At 31.9% G+C, this 13,677-nt stretch overlaps 1 protein-coding gene across 2 annotated transcripts; it reads right to left on the bottom strand.

Annotated features, from left to right (window-relative positions):
* Window positions 1-800: 800 nt before the first annotated feature.
* LOC123199102 (fatty acid amide hydrolase) lies at window positions 801-12,712 on the bottom strand. 2 transcript variants are annotated; one of them, XM_044613945.1, is made up of 20 exons: window positions 12,484-12,712; window positions 12,100-12,209; window positions 8,953-9,013; window positions 8,592-8,767; window positions 8,275-8,404; window positions 7,655-7,732; window positions 7,384-7,531; window positions 7,060-7,172; window positions 6,250-6,325; window positions 6,080-6,151; window positions 5,920-5,962; window positions 5,280-5,351; window positions 5,102-5,182; window positions 4,546-4,649; window positions 4,363-4,455; window positions 3,708-3,776; window positions 1,521-1,585; window positions 1,354-1,415; window positions 1,184-1,279; window positions 801-1,022 (listed from the first exon to the last, which is right to left on the bottom strand). In XM_044613945.1, exons 1-20 carry the CDS (start codon window positions 12,581-12,583, stop codon window positions 960-962), a joined length of 1,812 nt encoding a protein of 603 aa, XP_044469880.1. In that variant the 5' UTR covers window positions 12,584-12,712; the 3' UTR covers window positions 801-959. The 2 variants fall into 2 exon arrangements, with proteins under 2 accessions (XP_044469880.1, XP_044469881.1); XM_044613946.1 differs by having other exon boundaries at window positions 8,592-8,749.
* Between the last annotated feature and the right edge of the window lie 965 nt (window positions 12,713-13,677).

The raw sequence follows: 13,677 nt of genomic DNA, 5'->3' as shown, positions 1-13,677 counted from the left end.
AGGTGTACAAGTGTACGTTGTTGATTTCTATTCTCATATGATCTATGATTCATCCAAATCTTCAGACACATATAAGGATGATGGATCATCTTTATTTGCCAACCATATATAGAGGTATATGGTCCTTAGGTGTTGGAAAACACACTTCCAGTTCAAAGACCTTATCGAGACTCAAAATCCTCCATTTGAATTATAGACTATATTCAACTTAGATAATCCTATGTCTCTAGAGTTCGATCAACTCTTTATGGGTGTAACCTATAAGTTTAATTGGCTATTGTCATCTGACAATAGGCCATATATGAAATATCAACTTTCATGCTCGAAATAATGAATATTTTATTGATCTATTATAGCATTTATATCTATCTAATTTAGAACTATCCAACCACATAACAATATTTCATTATTTTCATTATTTATACATAAAATTATATACATTATTTGTATATATAATAGTACTCTAACACTAATGTTTTGTCGTATCATTGTACATGTAAAGTTGATCTTTTTTAACACACTATTAAATTAATTTAGTGGGAAGATGAGTCTTGTGGAAAATACGAGAGAATTAGATCCTATAACACAAGAAATATTGTTTAAAAGAAATCCAATAGTTTGAACATTATAATTTTGCTGGCTTTGAAATATAAATATCTAGTCTATTACAAAATCTAATGCGGCACTAACAAATATTAAGAATCCTATTTTATATAACACGGGAAAATTATTTAAAAAAAAAAGGCCTAGCTTATATACGTTTCAAAAGATTTCGAAACAGTGAATCAAATAACAACTGATTCTCCACAACAGCATAGAATAATAATGATTAATGAATATACTTGTGCATTTGATCATTGCTACATAGATAAACATAGCAGTTCATTTTGTTAATCTCAAAGATTTATTAAAACTTCGGCTACATACAGTGTAAATAATGACTTCGTTTCCAGGTGCTTTTACTCATTCCTGAGCAGATCATAGAAAACATTGGGCTTTCTGTAGTCAGCAATGCGCAAGGCCTGAAACAAAGTAGCTTACATATCAGCGGGCCTTATAATTGTTGCCTAACCAGTTCATATACACGCAGTAGAAGGCAAATAATGAGCTTAAATATTAGTCTCCCATTCCATGGGGCGAAGGCTTTCCAAATCAAGAGAAAATTGGTTAAAAAATATTATACCTGCATTGCGAATGCTATATGAATCAATGTGGGTTCAGACCATGGCTTCCCTATAAACTGAAGGCCAATAGGCAAGCCTGCTTTATCATATCCAACCTATAAGAAACAACAATACATCAAATAATAAAAAATTGGCAGTAACAGAAATTGAAGGATTGGTTAGATTTTACTGGAATTGTCACTGCTGGCAAGCCCAGAAAATTTCCTGCTATGGAATACCGAATAAGTGCAGCTGAAATAGAAAGTTCAGCAAATGAGCATCTTAGGTAAATAACTATTCTATCATTCACTTATCCAAAAAAAAAAAAAAAAAACTATTCTATCATTCCTTTCATACCTCCATTTATGTAATCAAGCTCACCGGTCTTCGAAGCATCATCCTTTATTGGGTATGCTGTCACGCTATCATAAAATCAGATGTTATAGCCACAAGTTTAGGAGGGGAATGCAAAAAATAGTGTCTACTTTTATTAGTCACATTTGTAAAATTGACTCAAGATGCTAGCCGAAAATATATTAGCAACAATGTTATGGGTAAAAAGGTTGACAGGTCTCTTTGGGTGTATATTGTAGATAAGGGTATGTATCTGAGGAGGGGTGTTACATAACACCTATAAAATTTGAGATGGCATTCAAAATGGTAAACATATTATTGCCAAAAGACTCTAAGAATTGGGATATGTCAACAATAAAGGTTGAATTGGAAAATCAACAATAAAGGCTGATAATAGTGGGTTGTTTGGCAATGAAAGCCAAAAAAAAAAAAATTTGAAAAGATGGAGAATGGACTCTAAAAAAGAGTCTCTAATACCATAAAAGAAAGAATAATTTCATTCACCTCATCTGGGAATAATTTTATAGTATTTATACAACAAAGGAAGATCTCAATTAAGGATCATATCCTAAGGTCAACTCTTAGGAAGAAAAGAATCAATCAAATAAAAAACAAATCAGCTAACAAATCATTCTGAGATGTACACAGATTTATATCAGAATTAAAGGGAGAGATTTTAGGGATTTAATGGGATCAATTTCAGGAATCTCGAATATCTTTCCTTGGCATTTAATTCATATTTGACAACTTCATCAATTGGATGTTAAAAATGCATTTCTCAAAGGTGATTAAGAGGAATAAGTTTATATAGTGACTCCCTTATGCTTGAAAAACAAAATAAAGGTCAATAATATCTGTCAATTAAAGAAGTCTTTGTACAAACTCAAATAGTCACCTAGAGTATGGTTTGATAGGTTTACTAAGGCAATTAAGAAATTTAGATATTCACAATGTCTAACACGTCATACTTTATTTGTGAAACATATAATTGTAAGTAAAATCACTATCATCGTTATTTATGTGGATGACATTATTTTAACAAGAGACAATGAGAATAAAATCACTAATCTAAAAAAGTTCTTGGCACATGAATTTGAAATAAAAAACTTGGGGAATTTGAAATATTTTCTCAAGATAAAGGTTGTTAAATCAAAAGAGGAATTGTAATGTCATAATAGAAGTATGTGTTTGACCTATTAAAGGAGACAAGAATGTTTCGTTGCAAACCTATAGATAATCCAATAGACAATAACTACAAACAGAGCATAATTGAAGATAATCCTCTCACAGATAAAGAAAGGCACCAACTCCTTAGGTGTAAGTTCATTTAATCTCTCCCACATAAGACCAAAGATAAACTTTTTAGTTAGTATTGCAAGTTAGTTTATGAACAACCCAACTAAGATGCACATGGAAGGAGTTTACCGTATTCTCAAGTATCTAAAGATGACCCCAAGTGTTGGACAATTTTTCAAGAAAACACAAAATTGAGATGTTTAGACATACTCAAATGTAGATTGAGTCAGCTTTGTCATTGATTGAAGATCTGTTATAGGTTATTGCACCTATGTATGGAAAAACTTGGTTACGTAAAGGAGTAAGAAGCAATCTATTTTTGCTAGGAGTAGTGCAAAGACAGAATTCAGAGCTATGGCTCATGGAATTTGTGAAGGGATGTGGCTAAAACGAGTTCTTGATGAACTAAAAGTTCTTTCAAGATAATCTATAAAGATGTATTATGACAATCAAATATCAATAAATATTGTAAAAAATTTTGTACATCATGATAAAATTAAACATATAAAAATAGATTGTCATTTAATCAAGAAATTATTTTCTTAATCTACAAACCCTTCTCTTTTCACACTGTCGATGTCTTCACCAAAACATTCTCACACACCAATTTTGAATGCCTTTAATCCAAGTTGGGAATGATTAACATTGACAACCCAACTTGAGGGGTAGTATGACAAATAGAGATTGAGATATCAACTATTTCCTAATTTATAAAGTGTATTTTTCCATTTTTATTATATGTAATTCTTCTCATAAAGCCAAATATTAGTTTCTTTCCATTAGGATCTAGCTTCATGTTTTGTGAGTTTGTAAATAATTCTATAAACTATGTATCTTGTACAATTTAAAATAATAAAAAAGTCTCATAATTACTCAAAATCTACGAAAACTTACCCTGTTGTTGGAACAACTATGGCATCTGCCTTATCAAATATTTTTTTGTGGATCTGCATTTGGCGATTCCTACAAATTTTAAAACAAATTGAAATTGGTTTAGGAATGTCACAAAAGCCAAGTAACTGAGAAAATGAATATGATATGTTCATTGATGAGGAAGCTTACACAGACTATGGATTATGAATTAATAAGATGTGCAAATGTGAATGAATATTGCAAGTGAACCCAAATGTTGCCGCCTGTTAGAAAATCTTGCAAAACATCCTAGATCCTATCAATAAAATGACTATAGTAGACAAATAAACACCATTATGTCATATGTATTGAACTTTACTTTTAAGAAGAGCATAAGAAAATATGAAGTCTTTGAAATGAACTTTTGGAGTTGTACAATTTCAATACAGTTAATTTATTTGTTCAGTTGAAGCCATCTTAAAATTTCAATATATTTTGTCTATGAAAGACAATTAAAATCAGTTTCTTTGGTTGACCTGGTTTCTCTGCTTCAATTCATATGTGCATTATATAGGTCTCTAGGCTTTATTTCTTTCCAATTCTGACTTATTGTAAGTAGTAACTAATATTCTTGAAACAAAAATAAATAAATAATTATGATAATAATTGAATTAAGTAAATCTAGACTATCATATACCTCATCTTCTGAGCTTTTATATAATCGTTGCTGCTAAAAGCACCATAGACACCAAGTGCTACTCTTGCATCCCACCCTATTTCTGCATAATTCCTATTTTGATAAGATTCAAGTGTCAGCATCCCAGTTTTAGAATTTTTGTAGAAAGAAAGTGATAACAGGAGGGGGTTGAAATAGACATACAACTTTTCTAGATAAGAAGAAAGCGATGTGGTACACTCTGATCCAATTGTCATATAATGTGCCAATCGCATAGCTTCTATCTCTGGTATAGTAACCGCTATAGTCTTACACACAAAAAAACCTTTGGAACATTAGCGTGCAAGCAATCATTAAATTTATTTATATAACCAACATACAAATAGCAATGAGAGCAAAAATATTGATGTTGATGAAAATTTCGAGGGAGAAAGGGAGGAAGTGAAAACTTAGACAAATTTTGAGGGAAAGATATCAATGCAATGCTAATATTCAATTATAAGCATGTTTGTGCAACAAAACTAAATAAAAAATCTTGTTCATAGTCTGCAAAAGTCCTGGTTTGAATATTAATAAACATCCAGAGGGAAATAAAAATCAACGTGAATAAGGAATTCTAGCTGGAAAATATAAGAATGAAATAGATCCTAAGAAAACTGGAAAGAAAATAAATGATGCAATACATATGTAGCACACTAGATGTCTAATTATTGCAGAAATGATACCATTTAACAGTTAAAACAAGCATCTATGGTTATACCTTCCAATTATAGTGCTCACAAAGCTGGTCCAGGGCAGAAGAGCAGCAAATTCTGATGTCATTGGTGGAATCATTAAACCACTAGATTCAAATTTTAGTAAAAGGTTAGAAATAGCCTTTACCCAATGAACTTAAATTGATCATAAATGTAATAATTTAGATAAATCCTATTACTAACCTCTCCATACTTGGCTAATCTGATATCTGAAATCGGTATTGTTGACTTCAGCAGTGGAAAATATACTTTGGGCTGGTAGATTACCGCATACCAAAAAAATTACCCACCATTAATAAAAACTACATCCTCATTTTGGTTGAGGAAACTGCATAGTTAAGCAATAGAGGAAATGCATAACAAAGACAGAATAAAGCCCAAATGCTCCTGGTACCGTAAGTAAATATAATGAATTTTATAGATATTCACTACTTGTGGTCCATGTGTGTTAGCTTACTCCTAGAAGAAATATATGTAGTAATTGTTTGTACTTGCTTGTTATTTATTTTGTCCTACAGAAATGATACTTTGATACAAACAAAAAAAGAGGTCACATATCACCATGAAATCAGATGTTGATCCTTTAGTTTGTCAAAGCCATGGAGGTTTAATTCTACTTTTGTTGGTTAAACTCTATTCTATGTCATAGTTTTGGCTGTTCATGGAAACAAAATTTATATTGTGCCATCTATATGACATGCAAAATCAACATACAACTTTCTTATAAAATGTCCATGTTTCATTTCTGTTGCTATAAAAATAGAGAATTGTAAGCTTTTGGATAGTTAATGAAAAGTAATAGCTAGTGGGATGAAAGTCTTACCAAAGACGGGGGAGTTGGAAGAGGGCCATTAATTGCTGCGTAACTGAACAAAATAAAGTGGTTTCTGTTATATTTCCAACTCAAAAAGATAAATTAGAAGATATTTTATGAATTCAAATTGATTAAAAAATGCCAAGAGAACCAGAGAAACAACACTGACGCAATAAATGCATCTTCTACAGTGCTTGCTAGTATTCCAACCATCCCGACGGTCCAGTTGAAAGGGAGAACACTAAAAAAATTGTCAAAAAGTTATCAAAAACTTCTAGATATGAAACTCAAAGAGCATTGAAACAATTTTACACACAAATGCAAATGCTTATTTCTCACCCAGAAAGAGGTACACGCGCAAACGTTGGTTTGAAACCAACAACACCACAAAGTGCTGCTGGCATTCGCACGGATCCTAAATAAACATTAAAAAAGAGACATTTTTCAGTAAGGTAAAAAGTTGGTGGTATTTGCCAAAAAGATAAAAGGTTGCACAAGTCTAACTCTATAGTTGCATCCACATATTATATGTCATCTTCCTATCTCATAATCTGACAACGTATGGTCTCATAATTTCTTATATTTTAGGGACTACCTGTTACTTGAGGAAATTGTTTTCTTTCAGATGTACTTGAAGCATGATTCTGAGAAAAATACCGTTCTATAATCTCTTCATGAATTTCTTTATTGAGGCTGAGACACACTTTAATACATCATAAACTTACAAGATGACACATGTCTCTCTTAGTATCCTAAAAATCTTCAAAATATACTCCTAGCCTCCACTAAAATATTTTAAGGTGTTCTATGTTCGAATGACACAATTTAACTTGTAAATATCAACATTGGAATTCAGTTTCAATAATTTTAATTTCTTAGTTCATTAAGGACACCACAACAAAAAAATATCAGTAACCAATTGTCCAGTTTGATGTGAATCTGTTTATTTAGGTTGAGTAGCCTTCACCATTTCATTCTGTTTAATGAAGACATCTTGATATAAGTTCCAAATTCCAATTACCTTTAACAAAAGTATTTAAGTTTGGTACAGAATAACCTTGTTATAATTAACAATGCAGCTGAAATCATGAAATTCAGATTTCCTCTAAGCATTGGTCTTTTTTAAGTGGAAAATATTGTGTAAATTACCTCCTCCATCAACACCAAGGGCCACAGGGCATAATCCTGAAGACACCACTGCAGCAGATCCACTTGAAGAACCTCCAGAGATTTTGTTGGTATCATATGGATTTCTGGTGATCCTACAATACTCATGAAATGAATATGTCACCTTCAATGCCTATAAATCCTGAATGATAAAATAACATAATCTAGAAACTTTGGGTGGACTAAGTGCAACATGGTCTATATATCAGTTACATGGGATCAAAATGGTAAAACATGGATTCTATAAAGAGCAGCAAATGATTCCAATAAAGCAATATTTAGCATAAGAAGAGACATCTTCCTCACCCATAATGAGGATTAATTCCACTCGTTCCAGCCCCGAGTTCATGCATATTAGTTTTCCCAACAAGTACTGCACCACATTGTCTAAGACGAGCTACACAGCATGCATCCGCTGTACAAGGTCTGAGTTTGGGCAACCACTTTGTACCTCCTATAAGAAACAATACAAAAATGGGTAAAAGAGCTAAAGATGGAATAAATAATCAACTGATCTCAACAAGAAGGCTTCTTTGACTATAGAAACTCGGTGGAAAACCATGGAACATCAGGTTACCTGTAGTAGGATATGGAGAACAATCTATTTCATCCTTGATAGCAATTGGGACTCCATCTAGAACCGATATTGGCTGTCCTGGAGAGCACCATAACAAGAATAAGATGAAGATTTTGAAAAAAGCATGATCTGTTTCATAGCTAATAAACAGAAACATTAACGATACTATTGACGATTTGACAAGCAAAATATAAAATGCTCTGAGAGAATATAACAGATTAAAACTATAAAACTATGTGTACTTATTTATAATGCACAATTCGTGTACATAGATTATATGTTACCATATGATAGGGTGATTTTAAATTAAAAATAAAATAACATTTAATCTTATAATGACATATCATCTGTGTACATGAATTATATGCCAAAAGTGGATAAATATAACATTGCTCTTTATAGAAAGATCATTGGCCAAAAGCAATATAGTCAGATGATCTTAAAACAATTCTTAGAGCTTAACACAACTTCTAAAGGCAGCAGATTCCAATATAGGACTGCAGTCTTAACTGAGTTAATGACAGAAGTTAGTAATTATTTTACTACTAAAAAGATGTAGAGCATTTAAATACAGTGTTTTCCTAAGGGAAATACATAGAATCTGGCTTATTGGTACATACCCTTTTCATATCGAAGAGTAGACTCTGTGGCTTGCCGTAGAATATCCTTAGCATCATAGTTAATGAAGAATGACATTTGCAGTGGAGGGTTTGAAGATTCAAGGATGGCTGCTATGAACCGCTCTGCAATCTGTACAAACCGAAGCTATATTCCTTGGGAAACAATGTATCTCACCAATACACCATTTTATAGAAAAGGTTTTATAGGAGTGATTGAAAAAACATGTAATAATTTTTGAAAGCAACATTTGCAGAGTATAAAATAATTTGAGTTTTCGAAAATAGGATTAAGAATGAAAATGTAGTGAGAAGATTACCATGAGAGGAGTTATTTCTCCAGAACTATAGGCTCTGGCATAATCCAGTATTGTCCAGCGATGAAACTTAGGTTTATGTGAAGGCAAAGATGAAGGCAGACAGTCTATGGCCTCTTGAACTTGTTCGGGTGGAGATAAATCAGAAGAAATGGGTTTGACTTGTTGTTCATTAAGATCTAAAGTCAGAAAGAAGATAAACTACTTAATTATTGAATGCAACGGATGAATAAACAATTCCAAAACAAGAAGATCAAATCATTGTATCACTCAATCTGAAATACAATGCAAGGTTATTTATTAAACAATGTGGTGAAGAAGTTGCAGTGCATGCGAAAACAGCAAACAGTTTATGAAAACAAACCTTCATAGGGATGTAAAGGAACAAAGAGAGGTGGCTCTTCAAGTTTTGCGCGCGTAACAAGCTGCCAAAGTTGGGGGAAAAAAAACATTGTCGTTAAATGTTTGTAGCTGAAAATAACAGAGAGACTTTCAAAAGAATTAACAAGCACTAAAATTATACATCAATTCAAGCAATAAAAGAGCCTTCATATATGCGCTTGTTTCACATTTGATGAATGATCTGTTATAACAACATCAATGAAATTATTGTTGAATGAAGTAAGAAGGGATCTTCATGTTCATGTGGGTATCACAGCGAAGAAACAATAATTTTAGACAAACTGAACTGAAATCCGTATCTTTGTCAAATGGCTGCGCCTACATACACACAAGTGTTATTTGTTTAAGGCACTCCATTTAAAAAATTTCAAAATAATTTCTGTTATAATATCCCAGTTGCCACAACTTCCATAACTATTAATTTTTAATTCATAAAAAAATAAAAAATAAAAAAAGCCATACACACACACAATTCAATTACTTTCATGCTTCCTAGTTGTCTCCAAGTAACTTCTCAAAATAATTAATTTTCTGAAAACACAATTTAGGTATTCAAATTAAGGATGAAAAAAATCAATTTAGCCATAAGTGTCAGGCCCTTGACGTGGCATGGTTGGTGCCAGCCCTGGCCAAGTGGATCTCACGTGAAGTGCAGTGAATGGTGAATCTGCCAAATCATGACACATCACATCGTGCTCGGTGTGGTCATCCTCTGCAGCTTTAATTTCTAGGCCAACGCAAGGATATCAGGGCACATCTAGATAGCCCAATGACATGGCAACATTTTTAGATTTTTTTTGAGTTAAATATATTTATTTTAGGTTTAAGGTTTTTTAACATAAGATTTTTATTAGTTATTTTACTTTTTTTTTTTTTCATTTATAAATCAGATGCTAATGAATTGTTTTAGGTAAAGATACACAAGTGCAAAATATAACTAGTTCATATTTTCATTTGGTCAAGCCCTATATTTAACGGAAAAACTAAGGGTTTGTGTAGCAGTTTCTGTAACCCTAACCTTTTAAATGAAACGAGAGGTTTTTATACAAATAAATTTATTAACTAATGGTCTACACATGTTGTGGTGGTCTGACTTTCAGTGGAATTCAGACTTCAACTTTAAAAATAGGCCAAAGGACTATTTTCCACCCAAAATATGTTTTACCCTATTAACTTTGAAAATTTCATTTATCCACCCATGGGCTGTTAAAAAAGACAGTTTCAAGGGTAAAATCATTATTTTATTTATAATATTAAAAATAAACTTAAATTTGATTTTATTTTTCTCCCTAAACCCCAAAAACTAACAATTTCCCCTAATCTAAGTTTTCAAAAATAACAATTTTCCCCCTTAGGGTTTCCAAGCTTTTTGGATTGAATTTTTCGATAACAACTGACTATCTCTAGACGACAACTCTTCCTCCTCAATGTCATCGTCGACGAAGACGATGAAGACCAACCATCTTCGTCTTTGAAGAAGATATCATCTTCATCTTTGAACGAAAATGATTTATCTTCGTCAAAGACCAAGAAGAGTCTAATTTGTCTGGATGAAGATGCGTCGTCTTCGTCGACGACGACGCCACATGACGTCCGAAGAGAGAATAGATGTTTGGAGATCATTGGGCATCGTTGAAAAAATTAGATCTGAAAGTTTGAAAATCCTAGGGGGAAAATATAGTTTTTGAAAACTTGGATTGAGAGAAAATTATTAGTTTTTAAGATTTAAGTGGGAGAAATGATATAGCTAATGAACTCAGTTAATTTTAGTTATCTATGGGTGGGTAAATGAGATTTTTAAAATTAACGGGAGAAATTTGGATAAAAAACATACTTTGGATGGGACATAGTGCTTTGGCCTTAAAAAATATATTATATACATAAATTTTCATAAACTAAATGATAATATTAATTTTGTTCTTTTAAGATAAAATTTTTACTTTTAATTAAAATAATAAATAATAAATTAAAAAATAATTTAATTAATCAGTTTTATAATTTGATAATATAAAAAAAAATCTTAGTGTAAATATTTTAACAAGTACACAAAATATGTATTTAACCAAGACATATGTAATTTGATTGACGTAGACATTTTTTAATTTTCATACTAAAGGGGAACCCACTTACAAACAAAAACACGCGAGAGTTGATGAAATAGATGCCGTTACTCCATATATAATGACGAAATTGCCACTGTAACTTCTATCAATTTCTTATGACCGAAAATATCTAATTTGTTCACGTGTCCTCGGCTGAGCAGATGACAGATGGGATGGGAGTAAGAGAGCACCTGCCCTTCGCACTGCTCCTGCCTGCCTGATGCTGGGGGTATTGACTAATTTTTAAGGTCTGGGAAATCATAAATAATCTTTTTCGAATCTTTTCATTTTAATTTTTATTTAAATTATAATTCTGATAAAAAAAAACTAAGAAATGAAAATATAAAAATTATTTTAACTTTTCAAAAATAAAATTGAAAAAACAGCCAGAACCCATTGTTTAAAATTTTTATTATTTTTTGTTTTACATTTTATAAAAATATTTTAATTTAATAAATAAAAAAAAATAATATTTTTAAATTTAAAAGATGAGAACCTATCCGTTTATCATCTGCCGTCAACATGTTATCCGTAGGCGTTACAGCCCCAGTACACTTAATTCCGTGGGGTAACGGGGACCGTCTCTTTTTTATGTGAGTAGGTGGCCGCTTTTTCTTGTTGTGCATTTATTGAAGCCGGGCCCAAAATATAACTACTTGCGAAATCAATAATTGCCGAATGAATTCAACTTCCCAAAGAAGTTTTGAGTAAATACGTAGGATTATGAGTATAAATATATTTATTTTACGTAAATAAATAGATGTGTATTTGATTTATATTATTTTATTTTTAATTTTAAAATATTAACTATTAAATAATATATATCAAATATATATTTATTTATATAAATAAATAAATAATTAAAATTTAATTATCAATTTATTAACTCTCACTAAAACTTGTTTTGCGTTATTATATATGTAAGGATGAGCCATGCAAAGTTGACAAGCTTTTGTTTTATTTGGTTATTGGAAAAAGAGGTGAAAAGGTGAAGTAAAAGTGCGTACCTTTTGAATTAGGTTATTTTTCTTCAAGAAGTAAGACAACACTTGTCCAAGAATAGGCATCTCCAGAAGCCAAACAAATATTTTAACCACAAATCCAGCCATTCGAGGAGCTACAAAAGTAAATCAAAATCAGTTACTGTCTTTAATTTTCTACGTACTCCAGCGTTAATGTTATTAAAATTTGTGCCTTTTTTTTTACTAGTTCCAGTAAAAAATAGTTTTTAAAATTACATTTACCAACATTTACAAGGACAACAACCTAGTACTATACAACTGTATTTCTTTCTGCAACTCACAGACACAGCAACAGGGAGAAGTGAAAATTCAGTCAGTCGAAGGAATTTGCATAGAGAATTGAGAGATTGTAAAGAAGAGAAATGGAACCTTTGACATTGGCTTTGACATAAACATGATCGCTTTCAGGACTAACATCAACCTCATTCACTGCCTTGTAAACTACACCTTCATCTCTCAACAATCCCATCCTTGGATCAGTGTCTTTCTTATGCGGATGAATGACAACAGAGAGATATATAAATAAGGAGAAGAAGGAAAGAGAAGGAGAAGGAGAAGGAGAAAGAGAGCAGTCGGGTGGGCGGATGTGGCAAGAAAAGTTAGCTAGCTTGCGTATTTATTATACATTTTTTTTTTGTACAACTTGATAATTTCTAAGATTAAAACTTTCAACCACTTCTGACTTTTTAGCATTTTCATCTACTCATTAATGTATGATGTCTAATAATTCCAAACTTAACATATATTTTAGTGCTGCATGTCGCCTTCAATTGCAAGTTTTCTTTCTTTCTGGCTTTTTCTTAATCACGTACGCTTTTCTATAACAAAATTAGAACCAATAAGTTTCATATTGGAATATATTTTATGTATATATAGCAATCTTACACTCTTTAATTTATGGATTTCCAAAATACCTACTACTCTAATATCGCAAATAATCAATACCTATAATTTTGGGTTGTGCTCACGCCAGCTATTTAAAATATATTTAGAATATAGTCTCTCCTAATATATGATGTGTAACATTTTCCTCTTTATGTGATTCTATTTCCTTGATTTATAAATTCAACTGTCAACACATGCAGCCCATCCACATTGAATGCGCCCATGCTTACATCTTTACACCTGCTCCAGGCACTTACACTGGGTGTATACCACCTAATCAATTTCCATGGGAGGACATGAATATGATAAAATCTTATTTTACGTTTAATTTAAATTCCAAATTAAGTAATGTGAATTTAAATTTATCCAACTGAGATGCGGTGGAAGTTGAGACTGGCAGTTTGTGCAGAATAATTTTAAGTTGCATTATATATTTTTTCCTTGTATGGCAGAGGCTCCTATTAACGACATCAACTTCTGAGCATGTTACCAAAGGGCAGAGTCTGGGCAAGAGATGCCTCCATCAATCCCTAACGTTGCTGGAACTGCCTCTCTGGAAATAATTGATATGCGGTGCCACAAATGAGTAGTTTGAAAGACAAAAGCGGAACATCCAAGCAAGAAAGTGCACACTTGTCTAAAATTTCAAAGTCAAGTCATGCTTACTGTGACAATTAA

This window comes from Mangifera indica, chromosome 16 (assembly GCF_011075055.1).
Source record: "Mangifera indica cultivar Alphonso chromosome 16, CATAS_Mindica_2.1, whole genome shotgun sequence".
NCBI classification, from domain to species: Eukaryota; Viridiplantae; Streptophyta; class Magnoliopsida; order Sapindales; family Anacardiaceae; genus Mangifera; species Mangifera indica.
This window is presented reverse-complemented; position numbering and strand designations above follow the sequence as displayed.